This window comes from Phoca vitulina, unplaced genomic scaffold (assembly GCF_004348235.1).
Source record: "Phoca vitulina isolate PV1807 unplaced genomic scaffold, GSC_HSeal_1.0 scaffold6, whole genome shotgun sequence".
Taxonomy (NCBI): Eukaryota; Metazoa; Chordata; class Mammalia; order Carnivora; family Phocidae; genus Phoca; species Phoca vitulina.
In genome coordinates this window covers 45183622-45200084 of record NW_022589709.1, presented here as the reverse complement: position 1 = coordinate 45200084, position 16463 = coordinate 45183622, and the positions used below count along the sequence as shown (strand labels likewise).

The following is a 16463-nucleotide window of genomic DNA, read 5'->3' as shown; positions in this document are numbered from 1 at the left end:
GAATGGGAATCCGAAAAGGACCTCGATGAAGCTCTCTTTTGCGTCTATTTATTTTCTTATGGTATTTTTCACATGAGGAATGATAAACTATGGACACTGTAATAGATTTGGAAGTAACTGATATCTATATTTTTCCTTTTAAGAATTATAGCTTCACTGGGGTGCCTGGGTGGCTCAGGCGGTTAAGCATCTGTCTTTGGCTCAGGTCCGGATCCCAGGGTCCTGGGATCAAGCCCCACATTGGGCTCTCTGCTCAATGGGGAGCCTGCTTCTCCCTCTTTCTCTGCCTGCAGCTCCCCCTGCTTGTGCTCTCTCTCTCTCAAATAAATAAAATCTTTAAAAAAAGAATTACAGTTTCATTATCTAGAATTATTATGCTTATTAATATTTCTGTAGGGGTAGTGGCTTAGAAAATTTTCAGTTGAATAGGACACACTGTGATGCAGTGGATACCAATAAATTTTGGAACCAAAACACACACACACACACACACACACACACACACACAGAATGATAGTTTCAGTTTCCTTGTCATATACTTCCTTAGCTTCCTGACCCCGTTTACATCATAGTTTTATGGCTTGTTTGAGATTTGTCTTCCTTGGTTTAAGCTACCCTAGGGCAGCACCTAAGTCCATTTTGATCACCACTTTATCTTCAGTGACTAGCGTGTGGCACGTTATTGACAAATATTTGACAAATATTTTAAAAATGAAGTTTACTTTAAAAGTAAAAAATAAAAATAAAAAAGAGCAAAAACCCCATAACTAAAATTAGATTTCATGTCCACAGTGTCCTTAATGGAATCTTTGAATGACGTTGACAGTTGAGAGAAAAAATGTTTTCCTACTCTAATTTACTTGTTCCTCATTACAAATCTTTTTCCAGATCTATTAATAAGAAATGGTACTGATGAATCACAGACCTGTACCTCTGAAACAAATAATACATTATATGTTAAAAAAAAAAAAAAAGAAGATAGTAGGAAGGGAAAAATGAAGGGGGGAAATCGGAGGGGGAAATGAACCATGAGAGACTATGGACTCTGAGAAACAAACTGAGGGTTCTAGAGGGGAGGGGGGTGGGGGATGTGTTAGCCTGGTGATGGGTATTAAAGAGGGCACGTACTGAATGGAGCACTGGGTGTTATACGCAAACAATGAATCATAGAACACTACATCGAAAACTAATGATGTAATGTATGGTGATTAACATAACAATAAAAAAGAAATGGTATTGAATTCATTTGAACTGGGGTGATCCCACTTATAAACAGAGAGGGAGGCAATGTCAGTGGTACAATTTGAGGGACAGCGAGAGGCCTGTCTGTTCAAAAATAGCCTCCACCTGGTTACCACAGTATTTGGAATCCCCATCATTGGAGTAGTGCGTTGTTGTTGTTAAAGTGTCTCCAGGAGGCCCATTTTAAGCTTACTTATTCTGCTTTTTGTAAAAACAGGACAAACTTACCTTCTTTATGGGGCAGGACTTGTAATTAGGAAAGGTAGCCTTTTGATCAGTAAAATGACATCATATTGTGCTATCATTTTGTTGACTACCCAGAAATTTTTCACCTGAAAATTTGAGAAAGAGAAAAAAAAAAAACTGTAAAACTACCTGTTAAGTTTCAGGGAAGGCTTAGAAGGCATTCTCCAAGAAGGGTAAATGGATGAGATTAAACAATATTGGGTACAAGATTATTTGTGTGAAACTTGAGAAAAAAAACCCAGAATATTCCTGAAGTATGGAAGAACCTTGGGATGTGGAAATTCAATGTATTCTTCATGTATTTGGCTTATGGAATGAGTAGGATGACAGGGCTAGAGTTAGATGAGCAGTGGTGGGTGAGACAGACATGGGGGTGAGAAAGATAAATTGCTTAGCAACACAAAGGCCATCAAAGCAATGAGACCTTGTGAGAAGAGATGCCCTGGCTTAGGCAATCACCATCTGCCCATTCACCTAAGCCAGGAAGCAAAGGAGAGTTGGGGTTGGGGGTGGAACAGATTTCACTTGTTTTACATAAAGCTAACTATGATACTGTGATTTATGATAAGAAATATAGATTTGATCTTCATCCCTGTTGCTTGCAGAGAGCTCCTAAAACCCTTGGAATTTCCTGAGTGATGAGAGCAACAAAAATGTCTTTTTTATGTTAATGAGGTGACTTTTGGATTCTCCCCCCATCCCAGGAAGGGTGGGGCTAGTTGCCAGAACCAACCGTGATTGGAGGGTTAGAACTTTCAGTCCCACCCTAGACCTCCTGGGAAAGGGGAGGGGCTGGAAGCTGAGTCAATCTCTAATGGCCAAAGGTTCAGTCAATCTTGCCTATGTAATGAAGCTGTTATAAAAATCCAAAAGGTGAGGGTTTGGGGAGGTTTCAGTTTGGTGAACAGCTGGAGGTTTGAGGAGAGTGGTGCACTCTGAGAGGGCACAGAAACGCCATACCCTTCCTTCATACCTTGCTCTATACATCTCTGTCATCTGTCTCTGAATTTTATAATAAACAGGTAATCAAAGGGGAAAAAAGAGAGAGTGGGAGACAAACCAAGAAACAGACCACTAACTATAGAGAACAAACTGCTGATTACCAGAGGGGAGGTGGTGGGAGGATGGGTGAAATAGGTGATGGGGATTAAGGAGGGCACTTGCTGTGATGTGAACCAGGTGTTGCAAAGAAGTGTTGAGTCACTATATTGCACACTGGAAACTAATATTGTACTGTATGTTAGTTGGAATTTAAATAAAACCTTAAAAAATTTTAAAATAAGCAGGTGATCAGGTAACTAAAATGTTTTCGAGTTCTGTGAGCTACTCTAGCAAATTAATCGAACTCAAGGAGGGAGATGGGAGATTTATAGACAGTTGGTCAGAGCACAGGTAGCAACCTGCCCTCGTGACTGTTATCTGAAGTTGGGGGTTAAGGGGGGCCATTGTTGAATTCTTAAACTTGTGGGATCTAATGCTCTCTCCAGGTAGAAAATGTCAGAATTGAGTTGAATTGTAGGACAGTCAGTTGGTGTCCTGAGCATTGCTTGGTGAGGGGAACCTCTCACCCCCCATACATTTTGGAATTGAGTGCTATTCGGTGGCATGGGAAAAACCTTCACACATTGGGTTACTAGAAGTGAAGTGCTCTCTCTGAGTCTGGTAGTAGTGTGAGAGAAAAAAGAAACAGGAAGGACTGGGTTTTTCCTTACACCAGTAGACTGAACTGAGTTTTTCCTCTTTACTGACTTCCTTGTTTTGAGTTTACTATTTGCACATGACCTGATACTTGATACTCTATATAGAAAACCCAAAAGACTCCACCAAAAAATTGATAGAACTGATACATGAATTCAGTAAAGTTGCAGGATATAAAATCAACGTCTGGAAATCTGTTGCATTTCTATCCACATTGACCTACGTGTCTATTTTTGTGCCAGTACCATACTGTCTTGATTCTATAGCTCTGTCCTATAACTTGAAATCCGGAATTGTGATACCCCCAACCTTGCTTTTCTTTTTCATGATTTCTTTGGCTATTCTCAGTCTTCTGTGGTTCTATACAAATATTAGGATTGTTTGTTCTAGCTCTGTGAAAAATGTTGTTGGTATCTTGATAGGGATTGCATTAAATATGTAGATTGCTTTGGCTAGTATTGACATTGTTAGTAACAATATTTGTTCTTCCAATCCATGAGAATGGAATGTTTTTCCATTTCTTTGTGTCACCTTCAGTGTTTTTTAACACTCTTTCATAGTTTTCAGAATACATGTTTTTCACCTTTTTGGTTAGGTTTATTCCTAGGTATCTTACTGTTTTGGGCACAACTGTAAATGGGATTGATTCCTTGATTTCTCTTTCTGCTGTTACATTATTGGTGTATAGTTTTTATTTAAATTGCGTTTAGTTAATACACAGTGTAATATTAGTTTCAGGTGTACAATATAGCGATTCAACACTTAAATACAACAGCTGGTGCTCATCACAACTCGTGCATCCCTTAATCCCCATCATCTATTTACAAAGGTTAACCTGTTTGGGGACTGCTAGGGGAGGGCATGCTCAGATTTGAATGTAAATAGTCAGAATCTATACACTAAGGCTGGTTCATTCTTCGGTTTCTCCTCTACAGGTACATCATTCATTTATTCAGTGGAGAAAAAGTTGGGTTAAGAAAACAAGTGAAAATTGACTCAAATTTGTAATGATTTAGGAGTCTGAATATTTATTATGGGAATAATTGATCTATTACTTTCCTTTTTTCCTGATTTTGCCTAATAGCCACTGGAGAAGACATTATCACCTTTAACGAAGAGAAAGCAGAAAATAGAAAAGGTAAACTAAACCTACTTTGTTGAGGGCTTTTATCATGAATGAATGTTGGACTTTGTCCAGTGCTCTTTCTGCATTGAGAGAATCATATGGTTCTTAGCCTTTCTTTTATTAATGTGGTGTACCACGCTGATTGATTTGCAAATATTGAACCACCCTTGAAAACTAGGAATAAATTCCACTTGATCGTGGTGAATGATTTTTTAATGTACTGTTAGATTCGGTTTGCTACTATTTTATTGATGATTTTTGCATCCATGTTCACCAGGGATATTGGCCTATCCTCTTTTGTAGTGGTGTCTTTATCTGGTTTTGGTATCAGGGTAATGCTGGCCTCATAAAATGAATTTGGAAGTTTTCCTGCCTTTTCTATTTTTTGGAATAGTTTGAGAAGAATAGGTATCGACTCTTCTTTAAATGTTTGGTGTAATTAGCCACAGGGCTCACTGTCCTTACCAAAATTTAGCTATTTTTCTTGAATAAACACACTTGGATTCTGGCAAGCATTTGTTAATTTTTAGAGCTCTGATTAAGTCAGTTTTGTCAGTGTTTCCATTACTTCTATGGAGGAGATCTTTATCCCACCATTCCAGAAATCCTAATAGCCTCCTTTCTTCCCAACCTTGAACAAGCATGTTACTTAACATCCGTGAGCCCTAATTCCTCATCTGTAATGTGAAAACTGTAACATTAGCCTCATCAGGTTGTTGTAGGTACTAAGAGAGAAGCTATTGACCATTGTGCCTAGACTGGAGTAGGCTGTTTAGAGAGGTTGTTTCTCCCATCCCTCTTTCATACTTCTAGGTCATTTTGCACCACTAAAATCTTTCCAAGGTCTAGCTTAAAAACCAGAAGTTATTATTCATACTTGTTAAAATTATTCATACTTGTTATCTCTCATTGCCTTTGATGTTTGTATCCCAACTCACCTTTCCTTTTATAGTCCTCTCTGTATTCTGGCATTAATGTTTGGCTCCAGCAACCTGTTTCATTCAGTTGTCCTTGGATTGCATATGATGTGGAGATTTTTTTCAACTATTTATGTTTATTTTCTGGATTTGCTTCTCCTTTATCTCTGCTCTCTCACTGGTACCCTGCTGACTACATATCCCCGCCCCCCGCTCCTTCCCAAACAAGAGCGGAATCAATGAATCAAGACATTACTTACTTGAGTAAAAGGTAAAGAAAGCATTCGGTCTCTGCTAGCAGAGCTGTTCCTGGGTGCCCAACCCCTTATTTAAACAGCCTTCAAATAAATCTCTCTCCCTATCCTATACATTTTTTCAGAACCTCAAATTCCACCATTTCCTTTAAATCTCCTTCATGCCCAATTTGAAGCTCAGTCTGTTTTTGCACATGATTGCAATCACTTTATTTAACTACTTTATCTTTTGGTCTGTTTGATTGCATTATGGCCAAAGCTCTGGCAAGGCCTGTGTATTAGCATATCAGTCCAATGTTAAAAGCATCAGAAGAAAACACAATTTTAAAAGGTTTGAGTATAAAAATAGGCAATATTTCAGAGAGGTATTTATAAAAGGAGTTTTTGTGCAGTTTGTCCCTGCATAATTTTGCCCACGGCTCCCAAAATAAAAGTGAGTTATCTTTTAAAGAATGCCATTCAGAAAATGGTAACTTTAGACAGTATCAATTAAAAACCTGCTGTAAACAATTAGGAAATCAATTGCACACACATTTTGCCACTTCTTACCAAACAACTTCGTACTACTTTTGTCAGGCATATTACTTCTTTTTACATTTTCAAGGTTTATAGTATACACATTCTTAAACTGGCCTTTTAAACTGGGCAACAAAATATCTACATCCTTTTAAGATAATAAATATATTTTGCAGTCTTTGTTCTTGGGATGCATAATATTTTCCATTGCAAGGCTGTACCATAATTTATGTAACCTATGTCCTATTCTGGGACATGTAGGATCTCTTCCATTTTTCTTATACGAGCAATAGTTTGATGATTACTCTTATAGAGTTTTGCTCACATAAATTTTTTTCCTTAACCTGAAGAAGGAAAAATGAAGAAAAGTTAAAAAATTTAAGTCTGGGTAATCATTGGCTATCAGGTTGACCAAACATACAGGAATCTCAATTAATGGATACTAAACCTACAATAGTTCACCCATAAAATTAAAACGTAAATGCTTTTTTTTCCCCAGGGTTTTGAACGTTGCAGTTAGATAACATCTGAAAAAAGATATGCTATCAAACAGTGCAGTATCTGACTAATTTCATTGTTGAGGCAGGTTTGTGAAATCACTTTCACCAAGGCTCCGCTTTGATGCTTTGTGGCTTTTTGACGTAAGTGACTACTTACAAAAAATGAAAACACGATGAAAATGTGAGGACAGTCCTGGGTTCTATACATCCCCGGCTTTATAGACTTTAGCAGATTGTGAGGTTTCAAAGTAGGCTATTATTAGGAATTCCTAACTCCTACCTTTTTGGAACAGTACATGATACTGACTTTTTCAAATATTTCATTTCCCGACTATCATATTATAATGATAAGCCTACAAATTTCATATGCATATTATTTTTCCTGTAATTGTAGTACATTCCCACCCATTGTCGCGATGGCATTCTGTGCCTCATCAGAGGCTCTGCATGTACAGTGTAAATATAGACATTAAAATAACTTTTAGCTAGTTAGTACCTTTCATACTATTTCCAAAAATTGTACTGAAACACAGGACTTCACAGAATGGGTTAAGGTTAGAGGAGTTTATTTTTAAGAATCTACCTGAATATGTGCTTAGGTTAAAGGAGAGACAAAGTGCATTAATAATTCAAAATGCAACGTTTATACTTGCCTGTGAGAAAAAGCACTTCACTGAATCCGCTGGGTGGAGTGGAGTGTCTGTATGTTACTAAAGTCTCTGCATCATTAGCTTTCCTCTTCTGTTTAGAAGTGTTAACAGAGAAGCAGATACTATTGTAAATATGCCAGGACTTTGCAAGGGGTAGATGGTTAAACAAACATGTATTAAGATCCTACCGTGTAGCGAGCCCTAGAGTAGGTGCTGGAGGGCCCAAGATCGATGTTTTGTGGTTTCTGTCTCTGATGAGTTTATAGTGTAGAGAGAGAAACAGACCCACAGACAGGTCATCTTAATACAATTTTTAAATTAGTATTTAGGCAGAAGCATTACAAATATCTTGGGGAACAGAGTCTTGACCCTGTCTGGTAAGGTATGGTAATACTTGAACTCAATTTTTCAAGATAAAAGCGAGTCATAGAGGGTGGTCCATGCAGCTGGAACGAGGGAACAATTTCAACCCGGTTTTTTCAAGTCCCACTGTGGCCAATATGCTGAGTGCAAGTGTGCCGGCTGCGTGCTGAAGTCCAGCCCGGGACGTTCTGACTGGCTTTCTTAGGCTCCTCTGTAATTCATCTGCTTAGAGGAGGCACCTTTCTGTAATCTCTCTGTTGAGAATGGTTCCTTTTTGTATTTGTTCACTTGGAAGGGGCACTTACACATTTGTACAGATTATTATTATTTTTTTTTTTTAAAGATTTTATTTATTTATTTGAGAGAGAGAGAATGAGAGAGAGCAAGTACATGAGAGGGGTTAGGGTCAGAGGGAGAAGCAGACTCCCTGCTGAGCAGGGAGCCCGATGCGGGACTCGATCCAGGGACTCCAGGATCATGACCTGAGCCGAAGGCAGTCGCTTAACCAACTGAGCCACCCAGGCGCCCTGTACAGATTATTTATAGAAATTAAGCAATTTAGACAATGCTACTGTACTTCTGGCTTTGCACTGTTGGTCAGAGGGTGAGACCTTCTCTTCATATCATCTCTAACTCACACATTCTCTAGGCATCTAATACCCTTTACTTTCTCTTCTGGAAGCCTCCAAGTATCCTGAGCTTCCTTCCTGTAGGTAGCCAAGAGCTAGCAGATTGAGAAGTAGATGGAGAGGGTAGGTCTGCACTCTGGGCTATCTGTGGTCTAGATCGAAGTCCGTACAAACTGAAGGAAACTTGGGCAGCTGGCTGACCACTCAAGGGAGTGATTCTCAAAAGGCAAGAGCTGAACAATTAGTTTCCAGAAAAGTCAGCTTCCAGGGACTCGTGGTCTCCCCACTTTCTTCTCCTTTGTACCTGGTGTATGCCTTCCTCCCAATGGGTTGCTTCTAGAGACTCTGCCAGGGGAAAACTTCCCGTGCCATAGCTCCAAATCTTACTGTCTTCCATTGTTCTCAGGCTTTGTTTATGTTTCTGCAGTGGCTGATTCTCATCCACCTGACCCTCTGCAGCCTTGGGAGAGGGAAAAGCTCCCTGGGGCGCGGGGGGTGGGGGTGGGGTGGGAGGGGGGAGGAACAACTGGAAAAGTTCAGAGAACTAAGTTCAGAGGTGTGTATATAGGCAAAAACAGATTAAAATTTGGAATTACTATATTGCCATGTGTGTATATGCTAGAAATCACTAAAAAAGAATGTTTTTGGAAATACTTAGGATGGTAGCCAGTGTATACAGTCACTTGTTTTATCTGAAACCTTCATTCAGTAAAACTAAGTCTCTAAGAAATAGGTCTATAGTACTGGAATGAACAGTGTGCAATAGAATATCAGAACTCCAGTAAAGAGATAAGCTTGGTCAGTCACTATCTTTGAAGTTGTTAGGCAAATATTAACCCCATAGATAATAAAGAATTGATAGTAGTTTAAATTGCTGTTCTAATCCTTGAGGGAGACAGACAAGAGGAGCCTTAAGAGTATTCAAAAGCCTTTGGGGCACCTGGCTGGCTGTCAGCAGACCATGTGAATTTTGATCTCGGGGTCCTAAGTTTGAGCCTTTAAATTTCTTACTAGGTATCTCTAAGGAGCTCCAAGGAAAGGGTTGCAAACTGGGAAGCATGACTTTGAACAGAAGTGGTGTGATCTTTGGGAAGTCCCAACCCAACAAAGTCTTTTTTTACTTAAAAGTTGGACACAAAGTCTGATCCTTAGCCAAGAAACCCAGCAGTTGCTGTTCAGCAGCAATCAATTGGCAAGTAAAATATACATTTCAGAGAAGATATGTGCTGGGATAGAAGTATCTGAACAAGGGGCGCCTGGGTGGCTCAGTCGTTAAGCGTCTGCCTTCGGCTCAGGTCATGATCCCAGGGTCCTGGGATCGAGCCCCGCATCGGGTTCCCTGCTCCGCGGGAAGCCTGCTTCTCCCTCTCCCACTCCCCCTGCTTGTGTTCCCTCTCTCTCGGTGTCTCTCTGTCAAATAAAAAAATAAAATCTTTAAAAAAAAAGAAAAAAAGAAGAAGTATCTGAACAAATTGGAGGATGAGATCATTTGATCAGTTCTCCTGGAAGAGGTGGTTATTGACATGGAAACATGATCTAGAGCGACTGAACAACTACTGCTCCTTAGAGTAGGCCGGTTCAAAGTAATTTTTGGCACGGTGACCAAAATCCTGCAGACACTCTCCCACCACCCTCTCCACCACGTTATGATAGTGCTTCATAGGTGCAGGCTGAAGACCCCTTGTAGCACAGCGGTCTGCACACCTGGGGTACTGGAAAGTGTCTGCTTACTAGATCCTACCCTGCATTTACAGCACTGGTATCTCTGAGATGAAATTGGAGAATCTGACTGTTCTTGTAATGACCCCGAGTAATCCTCAGGTCCATTAGCACTCGAGAGTCATTGGCTTAAAGAATATGGTATACTCCAGACAGGACTGAGAGGAGAACATTTAGGATCTGTTTTCACAAAGAAGCCGCAAATGTAGACTTTAAGATGCAGATATTCCATGGTAAGCAGATATCTTTTCGTGAGAGCCTGCAGAGCTGCACTGCTATTTCAAAATAAGAGTGGATAGAGGAGAAAGAAGGGGAACAGAATCTGGTATTTACATAGTAGCCTGCCTATATTTAAGGTGATAAATGTGCATAAATAAATTGCACCAAATATTGGGGTGGTACGCTGGTAAGTGTGGAACCACTAGCTTTTTGGGGGGAAAATGTCCTGATTTGTAGCATTTGCTGACTTTTGGGGTATAAATACTTCCACGTTCATCAATTTCAAGCTACCAATGAGTTAACAACCGCTAGCAAAGTTCTTAAGATTTTAGTAAGTCAGTTCTTATGAACCAGTATCAGCCAGCTCCACTGATTTTATACGTAAATTACTATTTATATCTATAATTTCAAAGTTAACTTTGTAACTTATTTATTACATTGGAGAGTACATGGTTTCTTTTCCATGTCCCTGCCAACATTCATATGCCCATGAATTTTTTCCCCCTTTGCTGCTCTTTGCGCATCATTATGATTTTGCAGTCAAATGCTCTACCACTGAGCTATACCCCCATCATCATGATTTTGATAAGCTAACATGGCCAGTACACTTTTCATTTAAATTGCTTCTCTAGAATTATACATCTTTAATGTGCTTTTGAAAAGGAACAAAGAGGCCTTATATTAGTGACAAAAAACAATGACTACTAGACGAAGTCAAAGGTATTTTTTTTTTTTTTAAAGATTTTATTTATTTGACAGCGAGATATAGCGAGAGAAGGAATACAAGCAGGGGGAGTGGGAGAGGGAGAAGCAGGCTTCCCGCGGAGCAGGGAGCCCATGCGGGGCTCGATCCCAGGACCCTGGGATCACGACCTGAGCCGAAGGCAGACGCTTAACGACTGAGCCACCCAGGTGCCCCGTTAAAGGTATTTTAAAAAAGTATTTATAAAACTAAGTGGCACCAATATATCAGATACCATCTGATTCTTTTTTTTTTTTTAAATTTCTCTTTTGAAAAATAATTTGGTTCATCGACTTGGAGGATAAGGAGGTATCTGGCTCAATTGCTAGAAAACTCTAAATAACTGTGCTTGATATTCACTGAGAAGTGGGGGCTGATGTGCTCTGGCAGCCAATGGGTCTGGCAGGGAAATATTTGTTGTATAATTTTCTGAAGAGAGGAAAGGCATGGGAGAAATCTGGGGAGTTCTTAGAACAGTATCTAAAGATATCCACATAAAATTTTTTAGAGTTGGAGAGGTTAGTGAGGAAGTTCCTCAAGATAATTCTGACTTATTATGATACCATCTATGGGCTACTCCCCATTTCTCTGCCCAATCCACTCTCCCTTATGAAGTATGTAGGTAGGACATAGGCAAATACTGGACTAGAGTCATGATTAATTCAGTTCCACTGAAAATTGTTATTTTTAGAGGAAGTTAGGAACTAGGAATTTTACAAAGCATCATTAAATTTTTCTTCTACCGAGTAATTCAGCTAAAGTAATGTGGGCTAATTAGTAGGGAGGAATATTGTGGTGAGACTGGTTAAAAATGTGAAATATCTGGATTATATGTTGTTAAGGACTGAATGGGGTCCCCCCTTCACAATTTGAAGCCTTAACACTATGTGTGACTGTATTTGAGAATAGGGCCTTTAAGGCGTAAGGTTAAATGAGGTCATAAGGAGGGGCCCTAATTGGATAGCACTGATCTCCTAATAAGAGAAGGATAGCTTCACTATCCCACTTGCCGTCCTCCCGCTCCCCCCCAACCATCCCCATGTGCATGCACAGAAAACCCAAGAAGAGGGTCCTCACCAGAACCCAACTTGTGATGCTTTGATCTTCGTGACGCCAGAACTGTGAGAAAATAAATTTCTGTTGTTTAAGCCACTCAATTTGAGGTATTTTGTTAGGACAGCCTGAGCAGATTAATATATGTATATTATAAAATGAGGCATTTGAGTACTTTTAAGCACATAAAATAATTAAAAACAGGCCAAATATTTTTTTAATCACTATCAAAACAGTAACCGTTTACACTTACTGAATTCTGCTCTTGTTGCTTCTTCACCTTTTTTGGCCAGGCACAGTCTCAGTTTCTCTGCTAGTATCACCCATTTAATTCTCACAGGGCTATTAAGCTGGTACTCACATTATTGTTCATCCTGTGTTACAAAATGAGGAAACGAGGCACAAGGGTTTTAGGAATTTGCTCCATGCCACAGACCAAGTAAGTGGTAGCGTCTTTGAACCCATCATTCTGACTCAAGAGTCCAAGCTCTTACTCATTATGCTAGAAGAGCAATTTGTTTGTGAAATAGGGTCATTTTGTGCTTGTTTAAAGTTTTATCTTCCTAAACGCATGAAGCTTTTTTTTTTTTTTTTTTAACCATGAGGCTACCCTTTGTACAAGTTATTCCTGGAGGAATGGGGGTGAGGGGTAATATTAAAAATTCATCTAGGCTTTTTTAAGAATTCATCCCTCTTGACCCCTACACTTAGTGTAGCCATAGTGAGCCCCTGCTACCGATAGAGATGTGTCACATAACCCTGGAGTGCCGGGAAGGAGAATGTCTGAGAACCACTGGTTAATATCATTAGGTTTTTTATTACTAATAATAATGATGGGCCTGAATGACTCTCTAGCCCATAAGTTCTGCTTACTTGATGACACATGCAGGAGAATATGCACAAACATAATTACTTTAACAACAACATTTTTGGATGTCCAGCAGTACCTACAGGTGTGAATAAATCCAAAAAAGTGGATCAAAATCTGTTTTCACTGGGTTTCTGTCATACTTAGTGAGAAAAGTCTAATATAGCTTGGAGAAAAAAAAAATGTTAATGTGAAGAGATATATTTCAAAGTTGAGATGGAAATAGTTTAAGGCAGGACTCTGTTGCAGTATTTGATTTTACAAAGAAATCTTACTCTCCCCAGAATAACTTAAGGTGGGTTTTAAAACAAGTATGTAATTGTGATAGGGTTCTTGTGTATATTCCTATGTGTGGGAGCATTAACGATAAAACGTGAAGTCAGAAATCACATGGTAAAAGAAAAGTAGCTGTTGTGCTCACCAGAGATAAGATCGTCTGTACAAGTGTCTGTTGCATTGGCTCTGGGAGTCTTGGTATTTTAAGGAAAATGCAATCTAATAGCTTGCATAGATCTCCCTGAAGGTATAACTCGCTTTATCACTTTGCCGTACATTTTATTGTCCAAACTCTGGTTAACATTCTGCTGGAGAACAGAAATAGTTGATTTCTAAGAATAAATAATGATGGATCTGTAGGGTTCATTAATTTACCCTGGTGTGGGTTTTCCTTGTGGCCTTAAACGTTCCCCTACAGCTGGGTGATTGCAGTATTCCACATGTTCTGGCTTCATAAAAAGGAAGAAAGGGCTGGTTACTGCCTGGTTTTGTTTTGTTTTTTTTTTTTTTTAAGTATCTATATCTAATACACACACACATTTCCTGACTAAAACAAAGGGTGACTCGGTGGTCATCAAGAGCCTTCCTGTTTTTGCTATATTTGGTGTCTTCCTGCATTCTTCCCTCTGGCTCCACAGCTCCTTCAGATCCTCTGTCATGCCCATTTGCTTGAACTTTGAACCTCCCTTGGCACCTTCTCCCAGTAGTTAAGCTCCCGTCTCTGACTGTGTAAGATCTTCAGTATTTTTGAGGATTCTTCTTCTTTTTTTCATGGAATCACTAGGTAGCAGTTAACTTTTGGTTCCAATAATTAAAATGCCATTTATTAAAGTTATAAGTTCAAAAACTTAGAACTTCTTGAAGAGTGAGTTTTTATGTTTGGCTTACAAATCTCACTATTAGAATTTTTAAGTCTAGCAACTTGTAACCATCATTTTAAAATATTTTGGGAAGAATATTTGGCACCATTTCAAACTTAATACCTTCAAATATACTTAGCTGAATTTATAGATTAAATACTATATGTTCAATATTCTTCCTAAATATTTCAATTGTCCAAAAGGAAAGACATGTCCAAAATTAAAAAAAATGATCTTTCTGGATAGTAAATATCTCCAATTAATATGACAAACTTATAAATACCTTCAATTTTCTTAATAATTACACAAAATAGTATAACTTTAATTGAATGCTGTCCTGTGTCCCCTCACCCTCAAAAGCCTGCAGCTTTCTGCTTGGGTTCTACCTGGCTGTCATGTACTGGTGAGAATCTCCTTTAGAGGAAAAGCCATGTAGATATCGATATCCCTCAGTGCAGTTCCTTTTCTCAGTTTCTGCCTGGTTTTGGTCCCCCTCCGTTGCTTTCAAAAAGTTGTTAAATAATTTGTACAGTTTTAATTGTTTTATGTAAGAGGGTTAGTCTGATATCAACTCCTTTGTCATTCCCTGAACTGGACCTCTTGGACCAGAAACTCTTGATAAATACAAGGAGAAGGCTGAGCACAAATAAAACATCACAGATAATTACCCAACAACAAATAATGTCTTCTTTCATAGGCAAAGGTAGAAGATTTAAAAGCAGAATTCATTCGTGTCTTGCATCATCCCGATAAAGTAAAATGGTTGAAATTTTGTTGTGCGGCCAGAAAAGCTACTGACTTACTAGCAAAACTACAGGGAGGCTGCCATTTCATGTGTGTGACCAGCGGGGCTCTGGAGTTGGCAGTGGCTCAAAAGTGGTCTTGAAAAACCTTGCTCTAGAACCCGTGTTGTGTTTTGTTCTTCCTTAAGTGGCTTAGATACCCGACAAATAGAAGATGACTGGTTTTTCAGCCTGCAAAAAAAGAGTGGATATGCCTTTAGCATATCAAGACACTTATGCAGAGTTTCATGACTGTAAGTTCTGTGAGTTTAAACTTGTGGGAGAATTTGTTATTCCATTTGAAACCTTTCTAAAATGCCTCATTAAATGCTATGGATAAAAAGTAGCAAGGAGTAGGTACAAAGAAGGATGGTGGAAGAGAAGATAATTTGCAACAAAACATTACACATAAAATGTATTTGAGGGGAAAAAAAAAGGAACAAAGAAAAGTAGGGAGCTGGGATAACTGTCTCAAACAAAAGAGTAACCACTTTTGTGAACTAATCTAAGCCAATCTGGCTGGTCAACAATGTCACATCAGATAAATAGAGAAACATGGGAGGAGGCTGCCTTCATGTTACCAGGTGATATTTTATGATGAAAGCAAGTCTTAGCTAACCCCCATTTCTGCCTAATGTACATTTATTAGTGAACTGGAACAAAGTCATAGAATCTGCTCTTGTTTCCTCCGGAACATTCATCCCTCTGTCCTCAGCCACTCCGACAGGTGGCTTACAGGAAAGATGTCACCTGAAGCCAATGCAAGAACATTTTGACGCCAGTGTCAGCCAACACTTGCTGGGGTCAAATGAGAGTTGTCCCCAAGATGGAGTGGGCCAAGGCCCTCAGAGTCTTGGATCTCAAGTGATTCCCGGTTTGGGTTTGTTGAATTTTGATGCTATCTTCCTTTAGTCTCGCATACTCTCTAGCCAACCATGTATTTCAAAAACCATTCATTTTAGCAATAAAAATTTACTGCTAAGATTTCTCTGTGATTAACAAAACTTCTTGTGAAGATTTGGATAAAATATTTGAAGTGCTTAAGTGTACTTCCTGAGTGTGGACTCCTCTTTAATCTATTTCAAATGTTAACTGAATGCCCCTGCCTTGAATATTTTAAAACTGGCCTATACCTGCATATAATACCTACTTACTGATGGATTTTAAAAGCCATTTTCTTTTCTTTCTTTCTTTCTTTCTTTCTTTCTTTCTTTCTTTCTGAGTACCACCGCCACTGTCATGAGGTTGGCTTCAATGCTGATGAAGCGCACAGTATCGTTAGAGTGTGTAGATGCGGTCTTGGGTGGTGAAGATTATAACCAGAACAACATCAAGCAATGGACTGCAAACATAGTGGAACAATCCTTGACACATTTGGTTAAGTTGGGAAAAGCTTATAAATATATTGTGACCTGTGCAGTGGTCCAGAGGAGTGCCTATGGCTTTCACACAGCCAGCTCGTGTTTTTGGGATACTACATCTGATGGAACCTGTACCGTAAGATGGGAGAACTGAACCATGAACTGTATTGTCAATGTTTTCGCCATTGCTATTGTCCTGTGACAGACTAAAAATGTTCGGCCAAAGCCATTAACTTAAAAAAATAATAAAAAAAATAAAAGCCATTTTCTACACAGATAATAAAACAACTCTTGGTGACAATCAGATTTGTTCAGAATCCCTTCACCCAAATGAATAGATTTGAATCCCCACCCATGCACTGAGGGTAGACATGGCTAATGAATAATTAACTGCTTTCTGCTTTGGTTAGATACAGAGTCACAATCTTCAGTTATCAGAAGT

At 39.1% G+C, this 16463-nt stretch overlaps 1 protein-coding gene across 1 annotated transcript; it reads left to right on the top strand.

Annotated features, from left to right (window-relative positions):
• Window positions 1-15899: 15899 nt before the first annotated feature.
• Window positions 15900-16236, top strand: LOC116631941 (dynein light chain Tctex-type 3-like). Its single transcript, XM_032403495.1, has one exon. It carries the CDS (start codon window positions 15900-15902, stop codon window positions 16173-16175), a length of 276 nt encoding a protein of 91 aa, XP_032259386.1. The 3' UTR covers window positions 16176-16236.
• The last annotated feature ends 227 nt before the right edge of the window (window positions 16237-16463 follow it).